Below are 16,846 nucleotides of genomic sequence, written 5' to 3' on the forward strand. Positions count from 1 at the left end.
CCCGCTTCTCCCTCTGCTCGTGCCTGGCCCGGTGTGTGCAGTGGGGTGGGGGTGAGGGCCCGGTCTTTGGGGCACAGGAAGGGAGGGGCGGCCTTGCTAAGCCGAGTCCACCCCGGCAGGTGTCTGGCTCAGATCTGCCCACCCCTGGAGCCAGGAAGGCAACTCAATTACTTTCCAGGGGGAGATAAGCCCTGAAGCTGATGATGTCGCAGCCGTGGCGTTGTGGGGTGAGCAGTCCAAAAGCACAAAGAGGCTGCAGAGCCGGGGTCATTTCCGTTTTCGTAACATTTTATCCCCGGAGACAAAAGGCATAGAGCTGCTCCTCGTGGAAACCGGGAAACCAGGGGGACTCTGCTATAGAGAGGGATGCGAAGGTAGCTGGTCTTGGGCCCCAGCTTTATGGAAGCGCCCCCATCTCAGCGGTAAACAAAACCCCGATCGTTCCCCCACCCCGGGGCCAGGAAGCAGGGTCCAGGCTGCCTCCCCGTGCTCCTGAGGGGCTCCCCTGTTGCCCCCTCTCACCCATCCCAGTATACAGAGGCTGCTCAGTAAATGCTCTCTCCCATCCCTCTCCTGCTCTGATCATGGGGTGTGTGTGGCCCAGTTCCCGGTGTACTTTGTTTGTAAGCATTTATTGAACACCAACTCTGTACTAGATGTTTAAATGATAATGATCATTTCTTGAGCACCTCCTGTCTTCCCCTCTCCCCTCCTGGATGCTTTAGATAATTCATCTCATTTAATGAGCAGACACTATTATCATATCCTTGACAGGGCAGCAGCGTGTTGAAGTGGGTAAGAAAGCCAGCCCCAGAGCCAGGGTGGAATCCCCACTGTTCACTAGCTATGTATCCCTGGGCGAATGCCTCAGCCTCTCTGTGCCTTGGTAGCCTTGTCTGTAACACAGGGGTAATAACATTGCCTACTTCAGGGGCAGGAGGAGTTTGTTTGTTGGGAGGAGTAAATGAGCTAATATATGCAAAAGACTTACTGAATGCACCAAATAAGCGCTCAGCAAATACTAGCTACCAATGGGGAAGCTGAGGCTGGGACCTGCCCTCCCGCCCAGGTCACACCCAGGTCAGTGTGGCTCCTGACCACTGCACTCTACCGCCTGTCTGGGAGGCTTGGCCATGGAGCTCACAGAGCCTGGGCGCTCTCTGTTTCTGGAGATCACATCCAGCTTTGGTGCTGGCTCTGCACTTTGCCGAGGCTTCAGGCAGGCGGGAACAGGGAGCTGAATTTCAGTGGTTTTGATCTGAGGTGACTTAAGTTGTATGCAGAGCTCCACATCATTCCGACTTGGGCCTGGATGTCAGGGGGTGTGGATCCCAGCACTGGAATCCCCTGACTTACCGTAGGATCCCAGGCCAGTTATTTTTCCCTCTGGACTCAGTTTCCGTGTCTGTCAAGTGGGCATAACACCTACCCTGGGTGGCTCATGTCTGCTGAGAGGAGCAAGTAAGATGTTGAGTGATTTGGAAAGCATGAAATCTAGGCAGACTTTGTGCCCATCACAGAGAAATCAGTGTAGCCTGGTAGTTAAGAACATGTTCTCAGAGTGAAGGGGGGGTGAGTCCTGGCTGGGCTGGAAGGGCAAGTCACTTCCCCAGTCTGGGCCTCAGTTTTCCCAAGTGTGAAATGGGGAGATAAGAAACACTTTATAGGGTTCTTGGGAAGAGTATGTGTGTGAAAGGCTCAAACCCAGAGAGATGATGGGTCATCACCCCCCACATGGTTATTGACCGCATCCCTGAGCTCGGTGAGTGGTTATAGCTCAGTCCCATAAGGACTAAGCAAGTCCAACCACCAGTATCAGATCCTAATGTTTGGAAAGCCCTCTGGTCTTTCCCATCCATTTTCTCGTATTAGGAAAAGCAAACAAAGGAATAAGCGTTTCAGCTTCATGGCCCATCACTCCACACCACCGTGTGGTTTCAGCTAAACAAGTTCAGACCTGGGTTTTTTTTTCCCAACTGCCCTTGGTGCTATGATCTTTTAAAGTAGACTTTGCTTAACCTCAAATCCCAAATTCAACAGTCATGGCAAGGTCTTAGCCAAGCACCGAGGTCCCTTCCTGCCCTCCCTGCTTCTTTCCACAGGCCCTATAGCAAAGGGTAAGCTGGCCGTTGATTGAATTATCTGAGCCTCCCTCTCCTGCTCCTGCCTTGGGGGTCCTAGGTTCTTTGGGTTTTATTGCTAATTCCCGGAAATGATCTCAACTCTTAAAACATATTTTCTTCTTGCATCAAATATTGAAGTGATTGATCCACTCACTCATTTGTACCCATATTCAAACGGACACCTCCCACCCTCTGTACCTCCACCTCCGTCACTTCCTCCAAGGCCACCATCTCCACCACATCCATCAAAACCATAACCTCCATGCACCTCGTCCTCCACCACCTCCGACTACATCACGCCTTCCACCCTAACCGTGATGTTCACAGCTACTTCTATCCTGTCACCACCTCCCCCTCCCCCTCCGCCTCCAACACGACCTTTCCTACCTTCGCCATCACCTCCATCATCTTCTCCACCGCTTCCATGCAGGGATCCATAAAGTTTATGAAGGGCCTAAGTAACACAAATTCTGCCATTGATTTCCTATTTCAGAGGCAAAAGGTTTTCCCCGCAAAAGCCTGGACGCTTAAGGACTCTGTAGCGGTTCAGAGACGAATAAGTCCTTTGAAAGGATCAAATTCATTTCTGAATTTGGAGAAACTGAGGTACACCCTAGGCCTTTGCCTGAAATGTACATAATCTGATTCTATACTGTGGGCATTAAAAGATAAAAACAAGACAAAACCTACAAACTTGGTTAGGTATATGGAAGTGCTTGGTGAGTGTGAAAACATAAGATTTTTCATAATGACGGGAAACAAGAGTTTCACCTCCCCAGAGCCTTTCCACATTACCTAACTGAAATGTATTGATTCCTGTCTTCAGTATGTGTGCATTGAACATCCTCTGTGTCAGGCACCAACTGGCTCATGAAACAATTCAAATCAGACCTTCATACAAGTTTTATAGTTTTAGTGAGCACCTAACATGCACCAGGAGTTCTGCTGGGTGCAGGCCCCCAGATATCCAGAAACCTACCCACCTTCCAATAATGTATTAATAAGGAGACAGAGGTCAGAGGATTAAGTTGTCACCCCAGTGAGAACCTGGGGAAGTCTCTTCTCTACTTCTTTGGACTTTGGCAACACATCTGGCCAAAAAGTAATGGGGTGAGTTATCCAGGGCAGTGTTTCTCCAGATGTATAAACAGATCACCTGGAGGTCTTGTTAAAATGCAGGTTCTAGTTCAGTAGGACTGGGGAGGGGCCTGGGATTCTGTATTCTTAAGAAGCCTCTGAGTGCTGCTGTTGCTGGGCTCCACAGATGATGCTCAGAGAAGTGTTTCATCTGTGCAATGAAAACATATGGTTGTCTGGGACTGCCTGGACCAAATGCTGGACCGAAGGCATCTAGGTTCAGGGAGGACAGCCAAGGCTGCGAAATGTCTCGTGGCCATTTGGAATTCTGCCTCCTCACAAGCTCCCAGCACAGCTGGTCAAAGTCACAAAAATTCTAGCCTCTGCCACCTTCAGTCCCAGAAAACCAAAGTGATCCCAAACAATAGTCTGAACCTCTGTCCCAGGCCTTTATTTCTGTGGACAGCACATATTTTTTGAAGACCTACTAAGTGCTGGGTTCTTTATTAGATGCCAGGGCTGCAGCGGTAAGCAGAGCAGACACAGCCCCTGCCCTGGAGTCATCACCCTGGCATGGGGCCATTTCTGGGCCTCTTGTCCCCAAATGAGGGACAGGAAGGGATGGTGGTGGTGCGGGGGGATATGTTCCATGTCCCTCCCACATAGTAGATACATTGGCTGAATCGCCTGAATGAATTGAGATGCCCCAGCCCCACACCCTCCCACAGAGTGCTGGGGTTGCTGCGAGCCTACACCCTGGCACGTAGTGGGCTCACAACCAAACTACTAAATGACCAAGCCACACCTTGAGCTGGGTCCTGGAGATGCAGACATGGGACAGCCAGGGCAAGAACAGTCAGGAAAGCTCATGTGAACTCTTAGTTTACTCGGTTTCCTCAAATGTAAAATGGGAAGAATTTTGATACCAGCTTCATAAAGTTGTGGTGAGGCTTAAACGAGTAAATATGCAGGTACAGAGCTTAACACCTTGCCAGGCACACAGTAGGTGCTCTATAAGTATTGGCTGCCAGTTATAGATGAGAGACATGACCCTTGCCCTCAGCCTTCAATAGCTGATGGAAGGAAGCCCTTGGTATGGCTTTCAAAGCACGCCTCACCCCAACCTTCTGTGCCTCTTATCAGATGTTGCCACCCTCTATTTCCCTGCCTTGCCAAACCCCTCACGGCTCTTCCATTAGGCCATGCCTTTTCACACATCTAAGTCTCTGCCCAAGCTACTCCCTCCATCTGAAAGGCCTTTTTTTTTTTTTTGCTGGAACCCTCTCCACTCAGGGGCCACCTCTTGAGTTCCCACAAGCTCCTGTCCCCATCCCAGCACTTGTCCGGGGAAGCAGAACTGCCTATGTTTGCGTGGCCAATCCAACGGGTGCTCAAGGGTGAAGGCTTGAGTCATCCATGTCACCCAGCACCAGGCCTGGTCCCAGCGAGGTGCTGGCTGGTGAGCGCTGAGTGGACAAAGGCTCCTCATCTACCAGGTCTCCCTTTCAATGTCACCTCCTCAGGGAGACCTTCCTTGATCACCTGTTCTCTACTCCAGAGGTTCTCAAACTAGCTTGCATCGGAAGGACCTGAAGGATTTGTTAAACATGGGATTTCTGATTCAGTTAAGTCTGGGGCGGTCCCTGAGAATTTGCATTTTTAAAAATTACTCTGCCCCACGACCCTGTTTTATCTCCCTCAAGGCACCCATCGCTCTCTGAAACGATGTTTATTGCTTATTTGTCTTGTGTCTCCACTGACATCCCATTTAAGCTCCACTAGGGCAAGAATTTGGGGCTGTCTTGTTCTGCGCTCAGCACGGTGCTGGGCCCAGGACTGAATGAACGCCCGAGGTTGAAAATAAAGTGATAATAAAGACGGTCCGCTGGGCGAAGGGACCAGGAAGTCCCCAGAAGCCCAACTCGCCAGCTTCACCCCGCCCCTCCCACCCTCGTGCCTTGAACCTCGTGCAGCTCCCCGAGTCCCCGCGGCCATGGCCCCTTTAAATGTGCGCGGGGACGCCTCGCCCCTCGGCTCCCTCGATCCCTGACAGAGCAGAAAGGGGAGAGAAAAAAAAAAAAGTCTTCCTCTCCGGGAGCGGGAGGAAACGTCTAGGAGGGGGCGGAGGGGCAGCGGCGGCAACGGCGGCACGGGCAGCGGCGCGGAGACCAGAGCGCAGCGCGCGCGGAGCTGGGAGCCAGGAGCGGACGCAACACCGCGCGCTGTCCCGGCCGCTGCCCCCGGCCCCGCCCCCGGAGGCTCGCGCCCTGCGCCCCCTGGCCCTGCGCGCCGCGCGGAGTCCTGAGGGAACGCGACGCCGCGCGCCCTGCGTTCGCGCCCCTTCCCCTCCCTGCCCCCGCCCAGCCCCGCCCAGCCCCGGAGGCTCGCACCCTCCAAGCCCCCACTTGCCCTGCGCGCTGCGCGAAGTCCGGCGCGCGCCGGGGGCGGGGCAGGCGCCACGGGGTGCGGGCCCCGCGGGGCGGCCATGGAGTGAGGCGGCGCGCGGACTCGTGCTCGGAAGGACGGACGCACCGACGGGCGGTCCCTGGCTCCGCGCGCTGGAAGATGAACAGAGCAGGTAGGAGGCTCCGCGCGACCTCAGGCGCCGAGGGACGCGCGCGAGGGGCCCCCGCCAGGCGCTCCAAGTTGTAGCCCGCGGGGCGCCGGGAGCGAGCTGCCGAGAAACCCCCGACCTTCCCACTCTGCTCTGCCTCGGCCGAGGTATGGGCGGGTCACGAGTGCCCTCGCCGAGGAGGACGAGAACATCGGGGGCCGCTGCCCCTGTCCGAGACGCCCAGCCTCGGGGACGCACCCTCGGTCTCGGCGAGGCCGCACCCTGGCCACGTACGGCCGTATCCCGCTCCCACCGCGGTCCCGGTATTGAGGGTCCCCTCGCAGCGGGGAATGACGCTCCGTTCGCAAAGGCGACTTGGTCGCGACCCTAAATTCTCACTCCTGCTCCTCGGGGTCCCCGCCAGGCCCTCGCTGGCCCCTCAGAGGCCCCTTCTGGCCCACGGGAACCGTCTGAGGTCTTCCCCACTGCGGGGTCTATTCCTGGTCCCTCGCTACTCCGAGGCGCGCCCTTAGCGGATTCTTGCTCCCTTCTCTCTTCTAGACGCCCAGACTGGGAGCTCGCTCTCCGAAGGAACTAAAAAGCCCTAGATTATCACACACACACACACACACCCGCAGCGCACCCCAACCTCCTGCAGTGCTGTGGCCCGGGGCCTTCTTTGTGCCTCCCCCAGGGGACCGAACGCCTAGGGGACGCCAAGGCTGAGCCGCACTCCAGGCGTTCCCTCCCAAGCCCTTGCTTCTCTGCTCTACATATCTGCCTTTGCTAGGCCAGGGATTCCGTGAAATCCAGAACGCGTTTGACAGTAGATAATGATCCCTCCAGAGGAGTGCCATTTAACAGGTTTATTAACTGAGAGTCAGAGATGGGCGGTGCCTGGAACCCAGTTCTCGGGTTCCTGACTCCTCCGCGGGGAGGGCAGAAAGTTTCCTCCTAGAGGTGAGTTTGCAAGGCAGCAGCCCCAGCTAACTTCATTTGCCTGACAAGGAGCGATTACTGCTCTTTTAATATTTTTCTCTTAGAATTTAGCAGAAGGCAGCTCTCTCTCCGACCAACACCCTTGTCCGAATCCGTACTCCAAAACACACATCCCTGAAGAAACAGGAAGCCACCATTTTGGCTGTCTTAGAACCATATCCTGCTGCCCTGAGTATGTGTAAAAAGTGTGTGTTTGTGTGTGTGTTGTGGGCTTTTTCTTTGTATAATCTTTTTGATGAAAAAAGTCATTGTCTTAGGAGTGAGGTGCAGATGGGAGACGTTTGGCTGGATTGATCTGACAAAGGAGAGACTTGGGGGCCTGGGAGTGTGGTAGCCACCTCCCTGTGTCCAGGCCCTGTTTTGCTGGGCGTGTACGCACCTGGACAGTGAGTGAGTGTTGGTCGCAGGGTAGGAGGTGGGAGTGGGAGCAGGGATTCCCCTTTTGAGTAGTGGAAAAGGCTGGGGCAGGGTCTCAGCGCCCAGCAAGCCACTCCTTGTAGGAAGGAGGTGGACTGCTGCCTGATCTGGCACAGCCTGGACAGAGCCAGGCTAGCTCTTTCCTACACTCCTAATAAAACTCGCTTAAAACAATGGTGAGAGCCGATCCGGTATTCCCACGTTTCCCTGCATGAGGCTTGGGCAAGCCCTCCCTTCTCTGAGAATCTGGGGGATGGAGTGAGCCGGAATACACGTAAAGGCAGGTTTGGTCCCAGGAAATCTGCCATCCAGTCATTTGCCTCCAGCATAAACCTGGTTACTTTTGCAGTGTGACGGCAGTCCTAGACCTCATATAATGATTTCTGTGTGCCAGGCTCTGAAGTTCCCGATCATGCAGCATAGTGGTTCATAGACTCCATGGGACTGAATCTCGTAACCACCATCCTCTTAGTTATTGTGACACAGCCAGTGTGTGGCAGAGCTGGGGTTGGAGTCCAGGTCTGTCTGAGCTGGGGACCCATGCTCTTCCCGCGCTGTTGTGCATCACTGGACTAGCCTAACAGCAGCCTAATTAGAAATCATCAGGCTTCGCTGGGACATTCCAGCAGGCACCCAGCAATGAAAGTTAAATTAAGATGCAATTGGAAGGTGAAATTGGAAGATAATTACTCTTGGAACATACGGTTATGAGAGTTCCAGGGGGAGTATGGTGAACTGCAGTTGAAACAGACACAGGGGCTGAAGATGGGAATGTCAGGGGACGTCATCAGAAAAGCCATGAGTTTAAAAGGCTGTTGTCGGCCAGAGCAAGCAGAAGGCACTTACTGACTGGTTGGTTCAGTCCCCTCACTCTGCACATGTGGAAACTGAGGCTCAAAGAGGGGAGGGGACTTGCCCAAGGTCTCCCCTTCAGTTAAAGGCAGAGCCAGGAGTGGAGATCAGAGCTCTGACTCCCAGTCCAGTGCCCCTCTCGGTACCTCTTCTGATTTAAACTCTGCAGAGCCGGCAAGGGAACAGCAACATGGATGTGTGAGTGGCAGATATTTAATTAAAATAGAGAGAGAAAATATAAACTGGTACCAGGGGCCTGGCTGGGGATGATTTCTATCACCAGAAGCTCTTAAAAATCTCTTCCTCCTGTCACTGTGACTCCCCACCCCCAGTTAACTCTTGGCCTCTTGGCTCAAAGGGTATTCTGCATTCGAGTCATCCTCAGGTGTAGCAAATTGCCAGGAGGTTTTGGGAGTTGGTACCTCAGGGTGGGGAGGCTGTGCCCCCCCAGGCTCTGTGTTACAGAGAGAGAGAAGGTTCATGCAGCAGCCAGAGGGTCCAGCAGTTCCGTCCATGCTGGGTTCTGGACATTCAGAAAGTTAAGCTCAGCCCAGAGGAGGAAAGCCCTGCTCTGATTTATCCTGTAATTGCCCCATCCCTGCCATTCTCTAAAGCTCAGCCAAACTGGACTCTTTACTCCCAAAGGGCTTGCATCTAACTGTCTCTGGGCCTCTGCACATTCTGTTCCTTCTGCCTGGAACACCCAACCTCTTGTTTTAAAATGTTTTTAATTTAATTTTTATTTTATATTGGAGTATAGTTGATTTACAGCGTTGTGTTAGTTTCAGGTGTACAGCAAGGCAGTTCAGTTATACAATATATATGTATCTATTCTTTTTCAGATTCTTTTCCCATATAGGTTATTGCAGAATATTGAGTAGAGTTTCCTGTGCTATACAGTAGGTCCTTGTTGGTTATATATAGTAGTGTGTATATGCTTATCCCAAACTCCTAATTTATTTTTTCCCCCACCTTTCCCCTTTAGTAACCTTAAATTTGTTTTCTGTGAGTCTGTTTCTGTTTTGTAAATAAGTTCATTTGTATCATTTTTTTTGGATTCCACATATAAATGATATCATACAATATTTGTCTTTCCCTGTCCTACTTACTTCACTTGGTATGATCATGTCTAGGTCCATCCATGTTGCTGCAAATGGCATTATTTCATTATTTTTCGTGGCTGAGTAATAATCCATTGTATACATGTACCACGTCTTCTTTATCTATTCCTCTGTTGATGGACATTTTGGTTGCTTCCATGTCTTGGCTATTGTAAATAGTGCTGCAGTGAACGTCGGGGTGCATGTATCTTTTCAAATTAGGTTTTCTCTGGATATATGCTGAGGAAGTGGGATTGCTGGATCATATCCAACCTCTTTTTTGATTATTAAAATCCTCCCTGTCCTTCAGCATGCACCCTGGTGCTATCTGTCCCCTGGGTCTTCTCTGGGCAGAACTGGTCTGAGACCCTTGTACTGAGGGCAGGGGCTCTATGTGGTTCCTCTTTGTGAGGGAAGCAGGGAGGGAGCAGACCTAGAAGCTCTCACACTCTTCATTTTCTCTCCTCCCTCTTCTGTCTCTCTTGCTGGCTCCTTCTCATAACCTTTGGGCCACTGGGGCTCCCTCCTGGGCCCTGCTCTTGTCTCTGCCCCCGCTCAGTCACTTGGTGGGCTCACCCGGCTCATGCCTTAATCCTGTCTCTGTGATGGCTGCCTCCAGGCCTCTCCCGGGAACCCAGGCTGGTCCATCCGAGAGCCCACTGACAGTACCTCCCGGGGCTGTGATAGGCAACTCAGATGTTACACGTGCCAATCGAAATTCTGGTTTCCTCCCCTGGCACCTGCAGCCTTCCCCAGTTCAGTTGGTAACAAATTCACTTTTCTGGTTGCTGTGACTCAAAACCTTCGTGTTGTCCTTTATTATTCTTTCTCTTACATCCCAAATCCAAACTGTCTGTAAATCCCACCAGCTGTACCTTCATATTTGGAATCTGACCTTTTCTTTCTTTCTTTTTTTTTTTTTACCACTTCCACTGCTACAGCCTGGTCCAGGCCTCCATCTTCTCTGGCCTGGATTATCGCAGGCGCCTCCTGCCTGCTCTCCCTCCTTCCATCCTCACCACTTCTAGTTTGTTCATCACACTAGCTGGAGTGTGCATGGCCTTCTGCTCAAGGCTAAGCAGCATCTACACAGTGTTTTGTTTATTGATGTATCTAAAGAGTCTAGATGAGTGTCTGGCAAATAGTAGGTGCTCGATAAATACCTATTTAATGGATTAAAAAAAAGTGGATAGGAGCAAAGGAAAGCCAGTCATTCACTTTATGGTCACAGTTAGTCCTTCTAACTCAGCCTTATGTGAATTTCTCACCTGGTTAGTGGTCCCTGGTCTCCCTGGCCTCAGTTTTCCTGCGTTTTGCCCTTCTCTGCTGGGAGCCCTGAGTCTGCACTGTAGAAGAAATGCTCAGTGGCAGAAAGGTGAAGGCAGAGGTTCAAGGGAGTGGACCAGGAAGCAAGAAACCCCCAATTCTGGGACTTCCCTCGTGGTCCAGTGGTTAGGACTCCACGCTCCCAGTGCAGGGGGCCTGGCTTCGACCCCGGGTTGGGAACTAGATCCCACATGCCACAACTAAAGATCCCGCATGCCACAAGGAAGATCTTGCATGCTGCAACTAAGACCCGGCGCAGCCAAATAAATAAGTATATATTTTAAAAATCCTATTATTAAAAAAAAAAAAAAACCATTCTACCGGGGCCCTGCTCTGGACTCGCTGAGTATTCCAGGCCAGTCACCCACCCTTTCTGTGCCTCAGTTTCCTCATCTTTCAATGAGGTGTCAGATGAGGCCTTTCTGACTCTGGCATCCTTTGATCTCAGAGAGGATGTGGATGAAACGCCCTGAGCTCTAGAGCTGGAAGCAGGGCATGGACACTGTGTACCTGTCACTCCTTAGGGGCTCCTGTGGGGAAGGCATTTTCTTTCAGGATCACGCCTCAGACACCCACTGTAATCTTTTCTGAGGAGATGGCGCCCACAGATCAATAGCTTGATTGGATGAAGGATGGGGGTGGTGGGAGCGATGCAGCCTAGGTGACGGTCATTTTCCATGACCTCTGTCAGGTCTCGTGGTGCCCATGTGAAATACCACCTGTTAAGGATGAGAAGTGAGAGTCCCCACCCCCAAAGAATAATTTCATGCCAATGCCTGACACCTGATGTTGAGAGCGTGAAGCTCGTATTACATCATATATCTGTTTAGAGCAAGACTTATACCAGGGAAAGATGTGGGGTAGGGAAGGACTGACTTTATTAGAACAATAATAGCTACTGCTTATTGAGAACACCTGTCTATGCAAAGGCCTGCTAATATATATCTTTTAATCTTCATAACAACCTCTTCATAATAGGTGTTACTGTTGAACCCATTTTACAGATGAGGAATCTGAGAGTCAGTTTCATAGCTTATATGTGGCAACGGCGGAATTTGAACCCAGACCACCAGGCTCCAAAGGCTTATTATTACCCTGTTACTCCACATTGACAGGTAGCTCTTTAAGCTCCAAATATTCGAGTTTGTTTTAAACTAAATTGGACAGAAATTTTTCTAAATTAGGATATATTTGATTGCGTATGGAAACAAAAAGTTGGGAAGTCACTTCTTTTATCTTGAAGACTCTGGGTTATTATCCGGATGCCAGTGGCTGGCCTGGGCGTTGGTGCGGATGAATGTAGGTGTGGGTTAGGGCGTTTATGCAGTGGTTGCTTTAGCCTTTAAAGTCTTGACAGCTGTGCCTCTTCTCTCCATTTCTTGCTGTTTGCTACCACATCTTACAACTGGCAGTGTTGCTGCTCTCCCTGCACCTCCACCCCCCACTAATTAGCTGTGTCCTGGGAAACCATACAACTAAGTTCAGTAGATTTATGAGCAATGTACAGAGGGTCTGGAATCAGGCCCTTCCAGGACCAGAGTGCATGGGCTTTATAACCCTATATTATTGCTGTCCTGGGCCTTTTTTATTTCCTTTGGGGCTCCTCAGCTGAATTTTGCATAGCTGTGCCAGTTTGGGGGGGATGATACTGACTTTGGCCTCAGATATACTGAAATTGAGGGGCCAGTGGGACAGTCCCATGGAGATGGGTTAAAATCAGTTAGAGCTGTGCTAGCTGGCCCCATAGCCACCACCCTCGCGTGGCCACTGAACACTTGCAGTGTGGCTGGTCTGAATTGTGATGTGTTGCAAGTGTGAAATATACCTTAGATTTCGAGGACTTAGGACAAACAAGAGTGTCAGATACCTTGTTAATGACTTTTGTGTATTGATTACATGTTGATGCAAACATGATTCATTGATCACATGATAATGTCCAAAATGATAATATTTGAGATATATTGAGTTGAAAAATGTACTGTTAAAATTAATTTCACCTGTTTCTTTTTGACTCTTTAATGTGGCTATGAGAAAATTAAAAATTACGTGTGTGATGATAAATGGGGCTCACGTTTATATTTGTCAGACAGCCCTGGATTAGAGATGACCAGGGTTAGATGCTGCAAGGATTGAGCTGGGAGTCAAATGTGTGGGGAGGAGGAGAGTTTGCTGACAGACCTCCAGACCCTGTGCTCAGTCTTCCTTCTGTCACAAGCCGGGCTGGCATGCTGGGGCTGCTTTGTATCACACCCAAGGCTTAGTGGGGATGGAACTGGGAGTTGAGACTGGACTGAAGGGGGGACCTGTACATCCTAAACCTGGGCAGTGAACAGCCAGGCAGTGCTTTTGAAGTGAAGTTGGCAGGATGGAGTTGCATTTCATGAAAATCTGCATTCCTCACACTGCCTGCAGTGTGGACAGGGGCTCGGAGGCACGGCAGGAGGTGTGAAGGCATGGGCTGGCTGTGGCAGGAGAGGTGCTGAACTTGGAAGTGGGCGACTCCTCCCTTACTCCTTCCGCTTGTCCAGGTCCCTCCAGTCCTGCAAAAGTGAGCTGAAATTTCACCTTCTCCGAGAGGTCTTCCCTAGCCATGGCAACTCGTGCTTCCCTAACTCCTGTCACACGTGCATGTTGTGCGACATCTTTTATTCTGCCATGGCTGATAGATCCTCAACATCCACAGGGGGTAAGGCCTTTTGCAAATATCCCATGTTGGAAAATACCATATAATTTCTCCTGTGAAATTTGGAGGCAGGGCAGTTAGCTGGAAACCAGTCTTGAAGCATGTAGAATTCAGAGGTGACCCTCAGAAGAATCATATGCCACCATCCCAAGCCTGTGGTGTATCATTCTGGAGGGAGGGAGATATTCAGTCATCATATTCCAAGGGTCTGTGGCTCAGTCCTCCACTTGTTCTGTTAGTCTTGTCTCCCTGATTCAATTGTGAGTCTTCAGCAGAGGTGTTCTTCTCTTCTTGGTCCTAGAAGCCTCTGCCATCTGCAGTGCTGCGTATATAGATAGAAGAATGAATGAATGGTGGAATGACTGTGGGCTCCACGAGGGCAGCAGGGATCTGACTGTTGGGACCAGCAGTGCCTCATGGGCCGGTGCACATCGAAAGCATTTACTGCGTCGTTGTTGAGTGGATGAGTGCAACGACCTGGACACCTTTATTTGAGGAGCACAGGGTGTCATTCAGTTGGGCTCTGTTAGCTGGCCTGTGCATAGAAGAAAGATCTCTTCACCTTGTTTACAGAATGAATCTTTATTGGAAGGTCGAGGGATTTTAAAGATGTTGGTGGAGGGTGTAAACCTGACAGAACATGGTAGATTGGGTTCACGTGGGTTGGGAAACCATCTTCGGTGTTCTCTTGTGAATGGTAAGTAGGAGACTCTGAGTGGAAGGAAATAATGGTAACTGTACCTTCTCTCTCTCCTTTTCTTATTCTCATCCTTTAGATTCACCCAAACCACCAGTTGCTCCTAAGCCGAAGGCTGCCAGTCCCCTCACGCCAGTGACGGCACCCAAATTCTCCTCGTCACCCCGGCGCGAGTGTCTTCACAGTCCCAACTCCATGTCCAGGGGGCCGAAACCCCCCATCGCCCCAAAGCCCAGGCTGGCTACCCCCAGTGAGTGGAGGGCCAGCATCTACATGATCAACAGCTTGAACAAATGCAGCAATGGGAAGCTGCCCTGCGTAGACAGGGGGCTCTACGACGAGCACCGGTCCACCCCGGAATGCTCCGAGCCCGAGGCAGACGAGGATTACATCGTGGCCCCCGGGGCTCCGGCAGCAGAGGACAGACCCAGGGATGGGGGCTCCGTGGAGAATGCAGTCACGGTGCCTCCGGAGGCCAGCGGTGGGGAGGAGTGCCAAGAGAGAGGCAAGGAGTGTGAGCAGGAAGGGGCAGCAGCTGCAGAGGACTGGGCAGCCCCGGCTGAAGCGGTGCTGGGTGGAGAGGACGATGGAGGCGTCACCCCCACTCCTGAGAACATGGAGGTGGAGGACTGTGCCTGTGCCCCGGGGGCAGAGGAGCAGAAGTTCACAAGTGACGACGAGGAGAAGCAGGTGGAAGAACACAGCGTGTACAGCCTGGAGGACGGGGGTGCTGGGGATGGAGAGGCGGTCCTTCCAAGCGATATCATTCTAACTCACCTAGATGCAGAGGACCCAGCAGCTCGTGGTGAGGAGCCCAGGCCGCCTGTGACACCCGGGGAGTCAGAGGAGGATGGTGAGGAAGGCCGCACCAACACAGAACTGGGGGCATCAGACGAGTGTGTGGGCTCTGACGGGCCCCCTGAGCGGGACGCTGCCGATGGCAGCGAGGAGCCCCCAGAGAACGAGGGGTTGGCCCCTGGTGTCCCGGAGGCGGAGGTGGCCACAGACAGCCCTGACATCTCCCAGGAGGCGTGTGAAGATGCCCCAGGAGGTGGCCAGGATGGTCAGGATGAGCCAGCTGATCAGAAAGAGAAACCTGACCCAGAAGCAACAGCAGTGGTCACCCAGGAGGCAGGAGGGGACCCTCAAGAAGGTGAGGACCCTGTGCAGGATGAAGGAGCTGAGGAGAGCTGCCAGATCATTCCTTTCGAGAGGGACTGTGTGGACGACTTTGTGGCTCCACTCTCAGGACGTCCCTACGAGTTCTTCCCAAGCGAGAGCACCTCTTTCTGTAGCGAGAGCTGCTCTCCTTATTCCGAGTCAGCACAAAGCTTAGAGTCCGAGCAGGAGCCGCGGTCAGGGGAACGGGCGCAGCAGGACCCCGTGGCTGGGCCTGGATGTGGCCGGCGTGGCTCCCTGCAGGGTGGCGCCGGGGAGGGACCCTCTGTCCCTGACGTGGTGGTCATGCCAGAGGAGGAGGATGCCGTGGACGACGCGCTCGCCAACCCCTATGAGATGGGCGTTGGCCTGGCGTGCGGGGTGGACCCTGGGGAGGAGGAGAAGCCTGAGGCACAGGCTGCCTCGGGCACCGCGAATGGCTGTGGATTGAAGGAAGAGGTGAGCTCTGATGCGGAGGGCAGCCTGGTCCCCATCGACAGGAAGAATGTCACCACGAGGGCCAGGCCCCACTCCGGGAAGATGGCTGGCTACGTCCCAGAAACTGTCCCGGAAGAAACGGGACCGGAAGCTGGCTCATCAGCCATTGGCATTGGGGGTGTCACCAAGGAGGCGAGGAAGGCGGTCCTGTCATTGGAGGGGAAGCCGCTGGACGTCGGCAGGGCCTTGCCAGCAAAGCCCAGAGCCTTCACTCTGTACCCGCGATCGTTCTCCGTGGAAGGCCGAGAGATCCCCATGTCCCTGTGCCGGGAGCCCGAGGCGTGTGGCCTAGACGGCCACGGGATCAAGAGGAAGGACGACAACCTCTCTCTGCCCTGCGTGATTGGCTCCTCTGGCAGCTTCTCTCAGAGGGGCCACCTCCCATCCAGCGGCACCTCCACCCCGTCTTCCGTGGTTGACATCCCGCCCCCTTTTGACCTGGCCTGCATCACCAAAAAGCCCATCACAAAGAGCTCCCCCTCGCTCCTGGTGGAGAGTGAGCCCCCGGACAAGCACACCAAGAAGAAGAAGCCGTCCTTTAAGCGGTTCCTGGCGCTGACGTTTAAGAAGAAGACAGAGAGCAAGGTGCACGTGGACGTCAACGTGTCTTCGTCCAGGTCCTCCTCAGAGTCCAGCTACCATGGGCCGGCCCGGCTCCTGGAGATGGACCGGAGGAGCCTCAGCAACTCCCCGCAGCTCAGAGCAAGGACCGGCAAGCTCCGGGCTTGCGACTCGCCCTCCTCCCTCATCTTCTACAGGGACGGCAAGAGGAAGGGCGTCCCCTTCAGCAGGACGGTGTCCAGGGTGGAGTCCTTCGAGGACCGCTCCCGGCCTCCTTTTCTGCCCCTGCCCCTGACCAAGCCGCGCTCCATCTCGTTCCCCAACGCTGACACTTCGGACTACGAGAACATCCCGGCCATGAACTCGGACTATGAAAATATCCAGATTCCACCTCGGAGGCCCCCAAGGGCCGGGACGTTTACGAAGCTGTTTGAAGATCAGAGCAGAGCCCTGTCCACAGCAAACGAGAATGACGGCTATGTGGACATGAGCAGCTTCAACGCCTTCGAGAGCAAACAGCAGAGTGCAGACCAGGAGGCAGAAAGGTACCGTGAAATGACATTTCCTTTGCTGTTCGCCAGGTGTAACTATCCAAGAGGCAAGCTTAGGCGTAGGGGACAGAACGGACTTGCTTTTTAGCCTCAGGCTCTGTTTCTCTCTAGCTTTGTGGCTTGGGGTGAGTGGCTTCAGTTACTTCATCTGGGAAATGGATTTGTGCTACCTCTAGGCAGAGTGTTTGAAAAGATGAGAGTACCTAATCTGTTTGAAAATATTTGGCTAAGATGCCAAATATAGTGCCCA

The 16,846-nt window shown here is 52.7% G+C and overlaps 1 protein-coding gene across 4 annotated transcripts in view; it reads left to right on the plus strand.

The window, feature by feature from the left end:
- The first annotated feature begins 5,547 nt into the window (after positions 1–5,547).
- Positions 5,548–16,846, plus strand: part of FGD5 (FYVE, RhoGEF and PH domain containing 5) — a 116,613-nt gene continuing 105,314 nt past the window's right edge. For 2 of the 4 annotated variants that reach the window (XM_027093682.1, XM_027093685.1), the window contains exons 1-2: positions 5,548–5,778; positions 13,908–16,590. In XM_027093682.1, coding sequence (XP_026949483.1) covers positions 5,766–5,778; positions 13,908–16,590 — 2,696 coding nt within the window. In that variant the 5' untranslated portion in view covers positions 5,548–5,765. Of the gene's footprint in view, positions 5,779–10,732; positions 11,564–13,907; positions 16,591–16,846 lie in introns of those variants that run through there. The other 2 variants (XM_027093684.1, XM_027093683.1) reach the window with 2 other exon arrangements.

This window comes from Aethalodelphis obliquidens, unplaced genomic scaffold, assembly GCF_003676395.1.
Source record: "Aethalodelphis obliquidens isolate GAN/ISIS:26980383/991018 unplaced genomic scaffold, ASM367639v1 scaffold86, whole genome shotgun sequence".
Lineage (NCBI taxonomy): Eukaryota > Metazoa > Chordata > Mammalia > Artiodactyla > Delphinidae > Aethalodelphis > Aethalodelphis obliquidens.